The 17,536-nt window shown below is 34.8% G+C and overlaps 4 protein-coding genes across 4 annotated transcripts; 3 read left to right on the top strand and 1 right to left on the bottom strand.

Moving 5' to 3' along the window:
- Positions 1 to 451: 451 nt before the first annotated feature.
- On the top strand, positions 452 to 3,848 carry FDP41_005808 (uncharacterized protein; the record flags this gene model as incomplete). Its single annotated transcript, XM_044709373.1, has 3 exons — positions 452 to 628; positions 697 to 1,051; positions 1,102 to 3,848. The coding sequence occupies 3 exons, from the start codon at positions 452 to 454 to the stop codon at positions 3,846 to 3,848; spliced, it is 3,279 nt and encodes a 1,092-aa protein (XP_044559768.1).
- A 388-nt stretch (positions 3,849 to 4,236) lies between these two features.
- Positions 4,237 to 5,730, top strand: FDP41_005807 (uncharacterized protein; the record flags this gene model as incomplete). The annotated part of the gene is made up of 1 exon (XM_044709372.1): positions 4,237 to 5,730. One exon carries the CDS (start codon positions 4,237 to 4,239, stop codon positions 5,728 to 5,730), a length of 1,494 nt encoding a protein of 497 aa, XP_044559767.1.
- A 250-nt stretch (positions 5,731 to 5,980) lies between these two features.
- Positions 5,981 to 8,983, top strand: FDP41_005806 (uncharacterized protein; the record flags this gene model as incomplete). The annotated part of the gene is made up of 1 exon (XM_044709371.1): positions 5,981 to 8,983. The coding sequence occupies one exon, from the start codon at positions 5,981 to 5,983 to the stop codon at positions 8,981 to 8,983; it is 3,003 nt and encodes a 1,000-aa protein (XP_044559766.1).
- A 1,507-nt stretch (positions 8,984 to 10,490) lies between these two features.
- Positions 10,491 to 16,586, bottom strand: FDP41_005805 (uncharacterized protein; the record flags this gene model as incomplete). The annotated part of the gene is made up of 2 exons (XM_044709370.1): positions 10,491 to 15,822; positions 16,045 to 16,586. The coding sequence occupies 2 exons, from the start codon at positions 16,584 to 16,586 to the stop codon at positions 10,491 to 10,493; spliced, it is 5,874 nt and encodes a 1,957-aa protein (XP_044559765.1).
- Between the last annotated feature and the right edge of the window lie 950 nt (positions 16,587 to 17,536).

Here is a 17,536-nt window from a genome sequence, read left to right as displayed (position 1 = left end):
TCCGTATTGACAAATTGGTAGTAGTGCCGTTGAAGAATTGGCCATGACCTCTATTTCCAATAGTTCCAGCGAAAAACTGGCCAATGTCTCTTGGGGTGACCATGATCAGCATCTGTAACAGATCGCCAAAAGGAGTGACAATTAAAGAAGACAACATGGTAAGAAAAGAACAACAACCATTACATGTATGCATCATAACAAGAGATGCATTCAGGTCCTGATTCTTGCCAATGTTGGAAAAAAGAGCGAGTGTCGGACGTGAACCGAAATGAGGTCTAGATTTGGTTGAAGAGAGAGACCATGTATTCATGATCAGAGCGCTTGAAACAAGTGGTGAATGATTCCACTCACGTTCCATGTCTACAGTTTTGAAACCAGCAATGATACAGCCATGCACGCGTCCGTACCGAAAGCCTCATCCTTATTGATCCGTTAAAAAATAGTTAAAAAAATGTCATCCTCCTCCACCTTTAAGGGACTGTTTAAGGCTGGTCAAACCGTCTTCTTTTATCACCCTCAAGACTCATGGATTGTGGGAGTGATTGAAAGTGTAGACCCAAACAACAAAAAGGGAGCCTACCAAGTGAAACCAAGTCCTTCTTTAAACTCGGATCCAATATCCAATGAGGTGTGTTTTAATTCTTTATATATTTCATTTAATTTCTGCTGATGATGTTTACGAATGATGACCAAAAGAACCCAATATTTCTTAATGAAGACCTTCTATACGCATTCTCGGAAGATTTATTAAAACTTGATCATAATGATTTACTTTCAATGAGCGAACTACACGAAGTTACTCTATTAAACTGCCTTAGAAACCGGTTCAAAAAGGATATCATTTACACGATGATTGGAGGAGTCCTTGCAGTTGCTATGAATCCCTTCAAATGGACCATCCCTTATGTTCAAGATGATCAAATGGATTTGTACATCAACCAAAGCAAAACGGTAATGCCTCATGCATGGTCGATTGCTGATAATGCATATAGAATCATGGCGGAAACCAAACAAAATCAGTCTATTTTGATCAGTGGTGAGTCAGGAGCTGGTAAGTTTTTAATTCCAAGCCATGATGATGATCATTAAAACCACTTTCAGGAAAAACTGAGGGATGCAAAACTGTAATCAAGTACCTGTCCAAGCTCAGTTGCTCAATCACTAGCGATGAAAAAATAAGAGAACGAGCTTCAAAGATTGCTCTCAAAATTCAAGAGTGCTCTCCCATTCTAGAATCCTTCGGAAACGCCAAAACTCAAAGAAATGATAATTCATCTCGATTTGGTAAATTCATCATTATGCAATTTGACAAGGATGGTGTAATTCTTGGTGCTTTCATGTACAATTATCTTCTCGAAAAATCTAGAGTTATTTCTCAATCTATCGGAGAACGAGGCTATCATATATTCTATCAATTACTGGCTGGATGTGATGCCAAGAAAAAACAAGAATTATTCTTAACCAAACCAGAGGATTATGCATGTATTAACGGAGGGAAATGTTTTAAAGTGGATGGTGTTGATGATGCCAAAGAATTCCAAGAGGTTGTGAAGGCTATGAACATTGTTGGGCTAAGCCAGGAGGAGCAAGACGCGATTTTTAGAATAGTGGCAGCCGTTTTAAATCTGCAAAGCATCAAGTTTACCCCCAAGGGAGATGCATCTGAAGTAGAAAATAGAACATTTTTGAACAATGCCTCCACTTTACTTAAACTAGATGCTTCTAGCCTCGAGAAGGCCCTCACATCCATGTATGTAACGGCTGGAAAGGATTTGATTCTGAAAGGACTGAGTCCAACAAAGGCCTGTGATGCCAGAGATGCATTTTCTAAAGCACTCTATGACGCAACATTCAATTGGATCATTAGAAAGATTAATCAGAATTTGGATGCATCCAAGGACCACAAAGTTGACAACTTTATCGGTTTGCTTGATATTTACGGCTTTGAAGCATTTCAAAAAAACAGCTTTGAACAACTTTGTATCAACTATGCCAACGAAGCTCTACAAGGAGTTTACAACAATTACACCTTTAAGAGGGATGTCGAAGAATGTAAGCAAGAGGGAATTGATGCCACAGCAGTAACCTTTAATGACAATGCAGAATGTATTGAGTTGATTCAAAAGGGAGTTGTAAATTCCATCACTGATTGCTGCAAATCAAATTCTTCAGATTTTGACTTTTTGGATAACGTCAAGAAATTGTATTTGAAAAAGTCAAAATTTTTTGATGCCTCGCCATTGAAAAAAGAAGAGTTTATAATTAAGCACTATGCTGGTGATGTAGCTTATGATGTCAATGGATGGATTGAAAAGAACAAGGATACACTGAACAATGATTTGTTCAAGTTGACAAAAACAAGCAAATGTTCCTTCATTTCGGCTTTACTGGAGGACAATGGAGGCGCCAAAGATACTGTTGCAGAATCATTTAGAAAGCAGCTTAATGTCTTACTCTCTACTATCAATTCAACAAGGCCTCATTACATTAGATGTATCAAACCTCATCCTGCAAAAAAGCCAAACATGTTTAGTACGACAGAAGTGATGAATCAACTGAGATCTTCAGGAGTTCTAGAGACTGTAAAGATTAGAAGAGAAGGTTACAGTGTAAGAATGCCATTTGATCAATTTTATCATAGATTCAAAGTGATTCATCTTCAAAACTCATCTCGTAGAGTAACGGATTGCAAAACCATTGAAGAAATGAAAAAAGCTTGTGAAGAAATCATTTCCCAAGTTGGATTTGATAAGGTTAAGGCTCAAATTGGAAAAAGTAAGGTTTTCATGAGACATTATGCATACTCTGATCTAGAAGTGCTGAAAAATCAGAAGTTAATCCAATATGCAACTATTATTCAGTCTGCACTGAGATCTCTAAAGTCCAAACGAGAATTAGCGCATTTAAAGAAGCTTAAAAAGGAGGAAGAAGAAAGAATTTATTATGAAAAGCATAAAGAAGAAATTGAAAGGAAACGCAAAGAGGAAGAGGAGAGAATGCGAATTGAAAGAGAGAGAATGGAAAGAGAAGAAGCGGAACGCAAAAGACTTGCAGAAATTAAAAGGCAAGAAGAAGAAAGAATTTCTCGGGAAAAGAGAGAACGAGAAGAAGTGTTGATGAGAGAGCAAATTAAATTGAACAAACTCAAAGAGATTCAAATGAAAAAAATTGAAGAATTAAAGAGAATTGAGACAGAGAAGGAAGAGAGAGAGCGTGTAAAACGTGAATTGGAACACTATGAGAATGGAAAAACTTTGGCTGAGGAGCCAACTAGTGTTAGAATTTGGAGAGTTGATGATGGAAAGATTGTAGGATTTAACTTGTCTGAGGCTAGAAAAGATCTTTTATATAGAATTAGAACCGATCAACTATACACTTTGGAAGAATGTAAAATATTAATTAAGGACATTGTAAGAGTGATGAAAAATGATGCTGAAAGAGATTTTAAGAATTTATTATTTTTAAGCAAACTCAGAACAGAAGTACTCTATCCAAAACCAATTATTTCCAACTACATTCCAGAATCACACGGATTAGATGGATTCTTTGATCATCCAGACATTAAAAAGTTAATCTATGGTAAAGTGGTCATTAAGGCAATTGATCCTTCCAACTCAAAGGAGAGCATTCTAGTTGCAAAAGAGAAATTGAAACTGCTTGTGCTCAATATCAACAAGAATATTGTCAAATTGATTGACCATGCTTTGATACAACGAAAAGAACGTTTGCTAATTATTGCAACCATATTGGATGAGTTAGAAACAAGTTCCATCAAAAAGTACTTGCATCCCAATGAGTTGCTTGTGGTCATGCAAAAGATTAAACAGCAACAACAGCATCATCCTTAATCATCATGAGAAATTTGTGCTTAAAGTGAATGTACTGTTGCTATCATAACTTTATAAAAAAACTCATCATTGCCATGTGTTTGACAAGCACTTGATTGTTGCAAATTTGATTCATTGTTCTGAATAGAAATGCATTCTCTTTGTTTAAAAAAGGGCTTGACGGAGAAGCTGAACAAGAAGTGGTGTTGCACACGGTGCACAGACTTTGCATTTCTTGTTTTGCTTTTTGGCTTGCCACCAAGCGAGTTGTTTGAATATTCGTTTTTCACTCGCTGTGTTGGTCTCTTCCTGCTGGGTTTCCTTATCAAGCACTGTGCACCGATGAAACACAATTTAGGAAGAACACTCGAAAGTTCCAAAACAAGAGAGTCAACCCGAGACAAAAAAAATGCCTAAACGAGAATCATCACCCACCAACACAAAGCCTCCTGCTGAGAAGGAACAAGAAGAACAATACGATGATATCGACGACGATTCTGAACAACAAGCAACAGAGGAACAACAACAAGATACTTTATCTCCTAAACAAAAAAAGAAGAAATCCAATCAAGCCTCGAATCAACCCAAAGTCATTCAACTTCTCTTCTCCAAATCATTTCTCTCTATTGAACAAGCCTGTGAAACTATTCAAACTATATCCTCTGAGGATCCGGAAGAGCAATTAGCATCCATTAAATTATTACAAAATCACAATGCTATTAAGAGATTGATTGAAATATTAACCATTGAAAATCACAATCCAATCATTCACGAGAGTGCACTCGCATTGAATCGTCTCTACGAAGTTGATGAAAATATATTCTCCAAATTAGAAGGTGAATTAATACATCAATTATTGAAGGGCATTATTGTGTTGTATAAGAGTGATCATTCTATTCATCCATCGATTATTTATGATCACAAGGAATTGATGAATTCCAAGACAACTCAAGACTCTCATTCATCACTTCCACCAGTTGAATCTTTCATTTCTAATCTCTTTGATTTTATTTTAGAATTAATTGAATCTAATACTTTTATGAATGAATTATTGAAACAAGAAGAATTACTTCGAGAAGTTTGTCAATTATTGTGGACATCTTCTTTTAAAGAAAAGATTCTACATTTAATGTATTCAATGAGTAGAGAAGTGATTGGACTGAACACAACACTACCCTTCTCTACAACGATTAATGCTACGAATATGGTCACAAGTGCTGTGAATGAAGATGCTACTATTGGTATTGCTAATACACACTCTCCAAATACACTCACCATTATTTCAACTATTCGAAGTATTCTACAATTAGTGAATTTTAGTGCTGTTGACTTGAATGAAGACATTTCTTCTCTCTTCAAAACCTATGCTATTGGTATTTCAAATAATTTAAATGAAAATCAAATGGATGAATCTCAACTCATTACCAATATCAAAAAGAAACAACATTTGGAATTAACATTTGAAATTCTACATGGAATTGCATCATTGAATAATATTCAATCTAAATTAAGAGCATTGAAAGTATTTATTGAGTCTATTTCATATAGTTGTGAACATTCACACTTTGATATTCTCATTGAATTGTTAAATGATATATTTGAAATCTATTCCGATGAAAAGGGAATGGAAAGAGAATTGTTCCATGATTTATTACCATGTTTGGAAAAGATTCAATTGAATGAATTTATTAATGAATTGAAAGAACGAATTGAGAAGAATCTTGAAAAGAGTGATAAGAATGGTAGTGGTGATGATGGTACTATTGATACCACCACCTCTCCTCCTCACTCCATCATCATTACTGAACAAGTCGAAGAGGATGAAGAATTGAAAGAACAAGCAGAAGAAGTGAATGAAAATTTGAAAGAATACATCAAGTACATTAAAAAGACATGTTGCTGAGCCGTTCATCATGACTGAAGTATGCATAATAGGTTAAGAATAAATTCCAGACCCAACTTGATGAGGGCTGTTATGGCTTTTATCAAACGTTTGGAGAGAACTCCTAAATAGTAGTAGAGAACGCAGCAATCAAAAAAGCGATGAGCTCCCCGAACCACCTGTCCATTGTCCCAACGTTGGAAGAGACTCGGTGTCGATAAAGCGCTTGTTTCTAGAATTATTTGAAGAATTATATAATATTCGAAAAAAAATGTGTGGTATTGGTGCTTTTATTCCATTATTGCAAGCCAACAACAACAACACCGATTCTTGTCATTCCATACCATTACATCATTTCATTCAAACATTATCAAATATTCATTTATGTGACGATGATGATGACAATGAAATGATTTTGCCAAATAATAGTAATATTAATAATAATAGTAGCAATAATAATAATAGTAGCAATAATATTATTCATAATAATAATAATAATAATAATAGTAATCCTCATACACCTACCTCTGATAATAGATCCACAACAACAACAACAACAACAACCACAGACATTCAAAAGTCCACATGTTCCGAAAATCAACCAATAATCCATCATTTTCCTTTCAAGAAATCACAAACATCCTTTCAACAAATGATCAATGACATGAAAAATCAATTACAATTCAGAGGTCCTGATTATTCAGAAATTATTTCATTCACACCCATGTCGAATGATTCAAAATTACATTTCATTTCAAGTGTATTATCATTGAGAGGAAATACATTATGTAAACAACCAATTTATAATCAAGATTTTGTATTATTATGGAATGGTGAAATTTATGGAATGAATTCAATGAATAATAATAATCATTCAATAGATAATAATATTAATAATAATCATTCAATAGATAATAATATTAATCATTCAATAGATGATAATCATTTAATAGATGGTACAATAGATAATAATATTAATAATAATCATTCAATAGATGGTAATAATAATATTGACATGTCGTCCAATAATAATGAATTATTGAAATATGGTAGTGATACATTATTTTTATTTCATTTAATTGAACAATGTATGATGAAGGAAGAATCGGAAGAATCTTCTTCTTCTTCTTCTAATAATAATAATAATAATGGTATCGAAAACAATCCTCATTCCCATAGGAATAAGAAGACTCTCTCTTCAATTCTTTCCATCTTTCAAAATATTCAAGGAGAATTTGCATTTATTTTGTATCTCAGAAAATATGATCATGTATTATTTGGAAGAGATCGATTAGGAAGAAGAAGTTTATTGTTTTCAATTGTACCAATATGTCCATCATCAGAAGGGAGTGAAGATCCAACAAATAGTTGTCCTAATACTACCACTACCACCAACACTACTACCACTACTACCAATACTACCACTACTCCTAATCATGATGAAATGACTCATTATTCCTTAATACTCTCAAGTACTAGTTTCAATTTATCTCAACAACAACCACAAGTGATGAAGGATCCGAATGCATCATCTTTTCTCTCATCTTTTCATCTTTTCAATAACCACACCACTGAGAATACCACCTTTCATGACTCTCCTCACAATTTGTTGATGACGACATGGTACAATCTCTCTCCACATATCTTTTTATTAGATTTATCAAGTCCTACTCGTACTACTACTACTACTACTACTTTGGAGAAGATTGAATATGATGATGCAACACCACCACTCACACCCTCACCACCACTCACATCACCACCACCACGATCAACAACTCTATCACCACCACTCGAACCACAACAACCACTCATTCATGACCAAAATAGAATTCAATTATATGATGAAAATGCCAATGTCATGAATTATTTAGATACCTTTCATCAATTATTATCCAATAGTGTGAATGTGAGAGTGAATTATTTAAATGATCAAGCAACCACGATGATGATGCATTCATTAAATAACAATAATACTACCAATACTACTACTGTCAATACTACTACTGTCAATACTACTACTATCAATACTACTATTAACACTGCTCAATGTCATCATCCTACATGTAATGGTGCAACCACTCCTCTTCCCAATGAAGCACCATTTGCAATTCTATTTTCTGGTGGAATTGATAGTATTGTATTAGCTGCATTGGCACATTTAAATACTTGTAACAATACCTCAGAGAATCATCATGTGATGAATGAGAAGAACAATAGTAGTAACACCACCACTTTCACCACCACTCATTCATTATTGACACTTCAGTCCTCTTCTTCTTCTTCCTCATTATTGACACTTCAGTCCTCTTCTTCTTTACCCAAAATTACACTCATCAATGTCTCTTTTGGAAATACACTCTCTCAAATTGAATCTTCACATGATCGAATTCAAAGTATTCAATCCTTCAAAATGCTCAATTCAAAATACAATCATCGATTTCGTTTACTTCTAGTCAATGTATTGAAGAGTGAATTAGAGACATTGTATTCAGAGAGAATTAAACAATGCATTCATCCCAATAACACTGTATTGGATTATACCATTGGATGTGTCTTGTGGTGTGCATCGAGAGGAATTGGAATTTTATATGATGAAATTGATGATCAAATATTTGGTAATAATGATGTCCATGAGGAAAAGAAGAATGAACAACAAATATTTGGTGATGATGTCCATGAGGAAAATAATCATTTGAAAAAGAAGAATGAACAACAAATATTTGGTAATAATAATAATGACCATGAGAAAAAGAATGATTTGAAAAAGAATGATTTGAATCTTTTTCAATCCACAAGTAGAGTCTTGTTGTGTGGCGTTGGAAGTGATGAATTATTTGGTGGTTATCGAAGATATTTGAAAAGATTTTCACAACAAGGATGGGAAGGATTGAATACTGAAATGAATATGGATATGAATCGATTGTGGTATAGAAATTTAGGAAGAGATGATCGAATCATTAGTAGTCATGGAAAAGAATGTCGATTACCTTATTTGGATGAATCATTGATACGCTATGTTCAGAAATTACCATTGAATGTCATTGTTGATTTGAGAGAAAAGATTGAACTTGAAAAGACATTGAAATGTAATAATTCGAGAGAAGGTGCACTCATTACACGAGATAAGTTAATATTGAGAGAATATTGTAAACATGTATTAGGTATTGAAAAATGTAATCAACCCAAGAAGGCAATGCAATTTGCTTCGAATATTGCAAAGGTGATAAGAACAAGAAGAAAAGAGAGAGGAGATAAAAGAATTGATGAGTAATGATTGTTTTGCTATTAGTATTTCACAAACATTGATAAAAGCCAATTCTAATGATTACTTGCACGACGTCATGAGTTTTGAATGATTCTTTTCGATCAATTAGTGCCCAATAAACAACCAAAAGTAAAAGTTTTCAAATATACCATCTAACGGAAACACGACTCTTCGTGACTAACTCGAAAGCACAATTTCAACTTCCAGAAGTTTACTGGTCAGCATTTCAAAAACAAACCCAATCCTCATGGGTTTACCAGCACCAATGGTGCTAACAATAAACTAATTTGATTTTTCTGAACCAATAAACATGCTATCCATGTAGAATTTATCATTCAACCATTTAAGGAAATTGGTTGACAACCCATCCATTAACAATTATTTTATATATTTCCTCTTATTTAATATTTCCAAAACACATTAATTAAAGCAAGTTTATTTATAAATGAATCAATCGGATAACTATATTTTAATATCAACAGATAATATCAAATCTAAAACCAAATGAAGATTGTTGATTGAATTATTTAAAGAAAATCTTTATATTTGTTAAACAATATGATATTATAAATGCAGAGATAAAAGGTGATATTAAATATCTTATGGAAATGTGATGTTGTCAATCAAGTTAAATATTATGATCAAACTTTTATATTTCGCATCTATGTGATAGAAATAAGAAATTTATTATTATTTGTGATTCTTATAAATTATGATAATCTTAGATTGAATATTAAAAATAAAAATATATGATGGAAGACATTTTGTCCGTTATTGGTACATGCTTAAATTGATGTTATTTATTATTAACAAGATGTTTTTCGATGAAATGTTGTAGACATAACCGTTTTTCTTTTACTAGTTTATATGTTATTAAACAGTAACTATTACTATTAAACAGTTAGTATAGATGTATTATGTTACTCAACAATAAACAGTTTTTAAAAAATGGATTAGTGGATGTCTCCTCTCCCGTTATAGGGATGTCAATCAACATAAAGATTTTTGTTTGTCAGTTGTCCCGAGAAATGATGGATGGTATGGGATGACAAAATATCAACGAGTTCTTTGATAAAAACCCTTAAGGAACGGATATCTATATATATAATCTAAAATTGTGGGAAAGAGATTAGAAAGTACTTTGTTCTTTTTTCAAAGCTGGCGTATGATAGGCTTCGCAAGGATTGGAATTGTTGAAGCAGTGAAATAACATTTCGTTGGTATTAGAAAGATCATTTGCAAATTCCTTGAATTCCTTCTCCCTACAGTGAGAGACTGCAAGTACATCAGTGATGAAGAGAACTTTCACTGTCCTTACAAAAAACGAAATACAATGCTTCTAAGAGAGAGATATTCAGAATTATTGAGTGTCAGTTCAAAAGAAACTACAGAAACTCCAAAAAACTCAAGTTGTGTTGTTTCGGAACAATATAAATCACAACAAGCGTTGTTGTTGTTGTTTTGATTCAAAATTAATGAAATTTAATCATCTATCTACACAAAAAGATGAATATTATTCTTCATCCTCTTCGTCATCAGAATCATCACCACCCACATAGGATCGAGCAGAGCTGCTTGCACTAGCACTGCTGTTCAATCTTCGAACCAATTGTTGGAATTTTCTTCTCTCTGTATCCAAATCAGATTTCAGTTTGGTATTTTCACTCTCCATTTCATCCAATTGATCACGAACAGATTGTAATTGACTTTCAATACGTTGTTTCTCTTGTGCAATAAGTAATTGATTGGATGATTCAGTTTCCAATCTCAAATTAGCCATCTTCAATTCACGTTCCAATCGATCAGCCTTCTGTTCAGCCAATGATCGATAACGTTCAGCATCTTGTAAGGATCGTTGAGCCTCACGTAATTCAGTTTCTAAAGAAGTTGAAGATTTAGAGAATTTCTTCTTGTCATTCTTTGACTTGTTGTACAAATCTTGTAAATCTTGAATTTCTTGTTCATATTGACCCTTGACACGTCTCAACTCTTCTTCCTTCTTTTGAAGAGCCAATTCCAATTGAACTTTAAGATTTTGAGTTTCACGTTTGAATCGAGATGCTTCTTCTTCATTGTAAATACGATTCGATCTTTCCTTCTTCAATTCACTTTCAAGTTCATTGACAATATCTGCATGTTGTTGCTTATTCATGGACAATTCTTCTTGAAGATCCTCAGCCTTCTCTGCCAATTCTCTCAAATCCTCAATTTCAGATTGGAGTGATAATTTGAGTGCTTCAATCTTTTTACGCGACTTGGTCTCTTGGTTGTACTTGTCTTTCAAATCATTCAATTCAAATTCTAAAAGTTTTCTCTTTTGTTCAGCATCATTGCGTTGAATGACTTCATCTTCGAGTTGAGCCTTCAATTTGATCAATTCAGAATCATATTCACGTCTTAATCGAGACAATTCAGCACTGTCCACACTACCCGCACTGTTACCACCCATGCCACTCTCCATCTCCTTCTTTAATTGTTTCAATTGATTCTTGAGATCCTTATTGTCCGATTGGAGTTTGCGCAATTCACCGGAATAACGCTCCTCAGCATCGTCCATATTGCGTTGTAATTGTTCCACACGTTGGCGGGCTGTAGTGGCGTCGCGCTCCTTTTCTTGTTTCAAACGTTCCACATCGGCACTTAATTTGGCAAGTTCACCTTCTCGTTGTTTACGTTCAGCATCGAGTTGAGTGATGGTTTGATCTTTTTGATCGTGTCGAGATTTATGTTCATTAATTTCACGTTCCATTTGTTGAATTTGTGATTCCAAATCATCCTTTTCATTTTCTGCTTCTTTCAATTTACGATCCTTCTCTCTCAATTCACTCTTCAATTTCAATGATTCAGTATCAGCTCCACTTAAATTGTTACGGGCATTATCCAAATCAGATCTCAATTGTGAAATTTCTCTTTGAAGTCGATTCAATTCATCCTTGGAGAGAGAGAGTTGATTATCCTTCTCGAGAATGGTCGATTGAGCTTGTTTGTGTTTGATCATTTCATCTTTCAATCGAGATTCACTCTCTTGTAATTGTTCTTGAGTCTTTCGAATGTCATCCTTCATCTTTTTGATTTGTTTTTGAGCCTCTTCAGAAATATTCGAGTTATCAGAGAGTTGAGATCTCAATTGTTCGAGTTGATCTCTCAAATTCTTCAATTCAGCGTCACGAGAGACAAGTGAAGACTCAAAGGTCTCTGCCTTGGCCTTGTATTCGGTTTCGGACTTTCGGACTTGTTCCAAATCGGATCTCAATTTGGAAGTGACGTTCTTCTCTTGATCCAAATCGTATTGAGTATCTCGGAGTTGTTTCTCAACCTTAGTCTTGACCAATTCCAATGCAGAGAGTTCTTGATCCAAATTATTCAACTTGTCTTTGAGAGAGGTTGAATCTGATTCGAGTGAAGATCTCTTTGATCTCTCTCGATTCAATTCTTCCTTGAGATTGTTCAATTCCAATTCCAAATCACGAACACGATTCAACAATTCACGTTTCTTATTTTCAGATTCTTGTAATTGTTGTTTCAAATTGTCAGCATCTTGTGATCCTGATTTGAGTTCACTTTCTAATCTCTTCAATTTAATTTCTAAATCAGATTTGTCTTGTTCAACTTGTTGCTTGTCTTTCTTCAAGTTTCTATTCTCACGATCAGAATTGTTGAGTTTTTGCTCAGATTCTTCTAATCGTCGACGTGTGTCTTCAAGTTTGTTATTGAGATTGGAAATTTCATCATTAGCACGTTGTTTCTCACGTTGCAATTCACTTTGCATCTTGTTTTGTTCATTTTCACTCTTCAATCTCAAATCACCCAATTCACGTTCGTATTGTTGATTTTCATGTTTCAATCTCTCATTGGCATCTTCTAATTCAGAAATTCTCATCTTCAATGTTGCAATTTCCTTTTTGAGATTTTCAATTTCATTCTCTAAATCACGAGCATTGGAAAGAGCACGTTCATGTTCAAACTTTTCAGTTTCTAACAATTGATCCAATTCACGTGATTTCTTTTCCAATTCATTACGCTTTCTCTTTTCTTCTTCTAATTCAGAGAGCAATTGTTCAGATTGTTGATCACCAGAGACCTTTTGTCTTCTCAATTGATCAAATTCACGATTCTTCTTATCCAATTCTTGTTGGAAGTTATCAATGGCCTTCTTCATGGAATTGACTTGTAACTCAAATTCATTTCGATCATTTTCAGCACGCTTCAAGTCTTGTTCCAAAGCTGCAGATCTCTTCTTTTGTTCAACAATTTCATTGTCTCTTTCTCTCAATTTACGTTCCTTTTCGAGCATTTCTTGACGTGTTTGATCCAAAGAATAATCAGAGTTATTCAAAGTATTCTTTGTAATGTTCAATTCAGCTCTCAAGTCTTCCAATTCCGACAAGGCTCGATTCAATTCATCCTTGACTTCTTGAATGTTTTTACCACGTTGGAGAACTTCATTGTCCTTATCAGCCAATGTTCTTTTAGCATTGTCCAATTGAGTCTTTAATTGATTCATCTCAAAGTCCTTGTTTTGGATTTCACGTCTCAAATTGGAAATTGCATTTTCCTTATCTTGCATGTTACCAGCTAAGGATTCAATGTCATGTTCACGATTGTCCATCTTTTCCTTCATTTCACGTAACATTTGATTCATCTGTTCCAATTCACTTTCACGAGTTCTAATCTCTGCTCTCATTTGTTCAACACTTCGAGAGAGGTTATCCTTCTCTTGTTCAGTGATCTTATTGTTCTCGATTTGATTCATCACTTCTTGTTTTAATTTTTCAATTTCTTCCTTCATTTGGTTCAACATCTTTTCAGAACGATCAGCCTCAACCAATGGACGAACCTTGACAAAGAGTTGATACCAATCCCAATCTTTCATACTCAAATAGGCTCTAAAGTTTCTTTGCAACAATTTGATATAAACAATACGTCCAATGAGTTTCTTGTATTGTTTACGAGCAGAATGACCCATACAAGCTGCTTGAGCCAATGCAATGACCTTCTCAATTTGATGTTCTCTCAATTCCTCGAGTTGAGCTTCAACACCAGCCTTTAAAAAGATTTTAGTCTTACCAATTTTGTATTTGGTTTCATCCATGACAAAAGAACCCAAATCCGAAACGATGGCTTGACACCTCTCACGATCGGTCTTTAAGGATTTGACAGCAGAGGCATTCTTGGCCAACAATTCATATCTCTTGGCAAAATCGGCAAATTTGATACGACCAGGATAACCTTTACGACTGATACGAATGCCCTCCAAAACACCGTTACATTTCAATTGCTCCAAGACATGAACAGCTTGCAAGATACCTGGTTTCTGAAGAGAGTTTGGTTTGATACAACGAATAAAGTGAGGTTCTGTACTGGCCAATAATTGCATCAAATCACTCAGTTGTTTCTTGTACTTGTTTCCGACAGTTTGGAAACGAACACCAGCACCCGAGACAGAACGACTCTTTGGATCACTAGTAGTGACTGCTGCTGTTGCTCCTTCCTTCTTATCCTCACCCGAAATGAAGAGTTTCTTCACGAAAGGCAACATACTCTTTTGCATGGCCATCTTACAATCATCATTGAGTGGATCCACGTTCTTGCTGTACCAATCACGAACATTGTACTTGACCTCTCCAGCGTAGTGAGTCACGAGGAAAGCCTTTGGATCGAATTTGTCCTTCTTGAGTTTTTCGGATTTGGCATTTTTTGAGAGCAAATCACGAACGAAACTTTCCTCGTCCTGATTCTGTACGACACACTTTTGATGAAGAATATCCAAGACACCTTGTGGTTTCTCAATCAAATCAATGGTTGGTTGTAAATCCAAACCAAAGTCAATAAAGTTCCATGCAATATCTTCTCTCAAGTATTCTTCTTGTTCCTTCTTGAACATGTGATGATTGAAGAATTGTTGAAGTTTCTCATTGGTAAAGTTGATACACAATTGTTCAAAACTATTGATATCAAAAATTTCAAAACCAGCAATGTCCAACACACCAATAAAGTTCTTAATTTCAGTCTTGGCACTCATGGATTGATTAATCTTTTGAACAATCCAATCAAACATTCTCAAATAGGTGGACATGACCAATGCATTACGGTTAAAATTAGCCTTTCTTGAATCGACAGCCATTTCAATCACTTCACCTGGCAGAATGATTCGAGGTTTACAGAAACCCTTCACCAATTGATCAGGAGTGACTTTGAGAATCTCACATCCCAATTGGAGAGATTCTTTGGCATTCACCACATGAGCATGTTCTTCCTCATCGTCCTTGAATTGAACATTACCCATATGAAGAATGAAAGCAACAATGCGAAGAATCATGTCAATTTCAGTCTCTGTCATTTTCATGATACGCATGGATTGGAGAGTCAATTTCATATCAGCCTCATCATCAACACCTGGAACGACAAAGCAATTACTCTGATTAATGTATTCAAAATCACTGGGATCGGTCAAGTACAATTCCTTCTTTTTCTCTTCTTCCATATTAAAGATTTGATAAAAAATGTGGAAGGAACGTTCATTCAGAGCTTGTCGAATGACACGTGTCGTTTCCAACAAGTAGTGTTGAATTCTACAACCTGCAATATAACCTTGTTTGTCAAATTGAATCTCAATGAATTTACCAAAACGAGAGGAATTGTCATTACGGAGAGTCTTGGCATTACCAAAGGATTCCAACAAAGGATTACACATGTTCAATTGTTGTTCAATTTGACCACCTGAACCACCTTTACCAGCGACATGAGTCAAGTACTGAATGACTCGTTTTGTATTCACTGTTTTACCAGCACCAGATTCACCAGTGATGAGCATGGATTGATTCTCACCATTTTGTAACATTTGTCTATATTCAGGGTGGTGGTGTTGAGAAGGGTGGTGGTGATAGGATATAACATTTCATCAAGAGATGGGTCAAAGTGACAATGGTCATGGCGAGTGTATAGAGTGTGGATTGGAACAACAACAACAATGAGGATCATGAGGAAAGAACACATTTCAAAGGACATTAGATACACACACTGTGTGAACACACACAAACACACTCACACTTTTAACAACAACATACCTATAGGCAACATCAGAAACAGCATAAATGTGTGGTTCAACATCTTCACGACGTTTACCTTCATACTTCTTGATCACCTCCTCAGTATAGATTGGTAAATTCTTATAAGGATTGACAGCCACTAGAAACAATCCAGAATAGGTATAGATTTGATCTCGTTCATATCTATATTTGAGATTGTAAAAAACAGAAGGTTCATTGAGGAGTGAAAGAGAAGCCATATCAGAAATACCATCCAATTTTTGAGGATTCATTGGAAAGACTTGATCTGGTTTGCAAGAACTGACTCTTCCATCATCATATTTGAATTGAACTTCAGTGGCACTTTCTTCAACAATTTCACCTGCCACATAACCACCTTCTCCATCGGGTACCCATTTGAATTTATTGGAAGTACCTTGTTCTTGTTTTTGTTGTTCTAACAAACGTTGAAAGAAAGATTGAGAGGTTTTATTTCCATCAGTACCACCACCTAGATTCTTTCTAGCTCTACGTGAAGTAGTGGTGGAAGAAGTGGAGTTTGTGGTATTTTCTTCTGACATGATGAAACAGAGTCAAAGTGAATGATGAGTGTGAAAATGATAATGAAATTGATAATAATAATCAAAGGAACTAATTGAGTTGTGTGTGAGTGGTAGTAGTAGTAGTATACGACGATGAGTATGGTAGAGATGATGATGATGATGTGAATCGCGATTTAGAAGAAGAACAACAACAACAATTATGAATTCCTTTGTGTGTGTTGAATAATAACACTCAGAGTGGGATGACTATCAAATTTGGGGTGACAGACAGCACAAACAACAAGGATGATTGGTGTTGATGTTTTTTTGATAATGATAGAAGAAGACTTTGTGGTTTCTTCTTGTTGTGTGTTTATGATTGACAAATGATGTTTAAAATTTAAAAAAAAATGAAGAGATGACGACTTGGATGACAGATGATGATATGAAGTCTTTTCACCATTTTTAAAGTTGATTAAGGCAATAAGATCATCAGTGGATAGTATTAAGAAGTATACTATAGAAATAGCAATAGTATTAAGAAGTATACTATAGAAACTTCAGAAAAGCAATTTAGAGAATGTGATAAAGTCAATAGGATGGAAAGAATAGGTTCATCCACCATGATCATGACTCCTCTGTTTTTTGGGAATCATTCTAGAGGAAGAGATGAACTTGAATTGCACCTCATTCGTGAATTTAGTTTTTCATGATCATCATTTGAAAATTGGATCACGAGGTGGAGGACCTTCCATAGAATTTTAATGGTCAGTCGGAGACCAGTTGTTGTTGTGATGAGGTCGTTTTACAACATGTGATGACGTGCAAGTTCATATCTTAATAACCCCCCCCTCTCTCTCTCTCTCTCTCTGATGACATCATGTTCACAACAAGTACAACAAGGACTTTGACACCAACATTTTATTAGGTACGCTTGTGAGTTGAACTCTCTAGGGAGAGATCTATTTTCAAAAAAAAATCATCGACAA

The sequence above is a fragment of the Naegleria fowleri genome, assembly GCF_008403515.1.
Source record: "Naegleria fowleri strain ATCC 30894 chromosome Unknown tig48, whole genome shotgun sequence".
Classification (NCBI taxonomy): Eukaryota; Heterolobosea; class Eutetramitea; order Acrasida; family Naegleriidae; genus Naegleria; species Naegleria fowleri.
The sequence above is the reverse complement of the archived record's forward strand: the minus strand, read 5'-3'. Positions and strand labels throughout refer to the sequence as shown.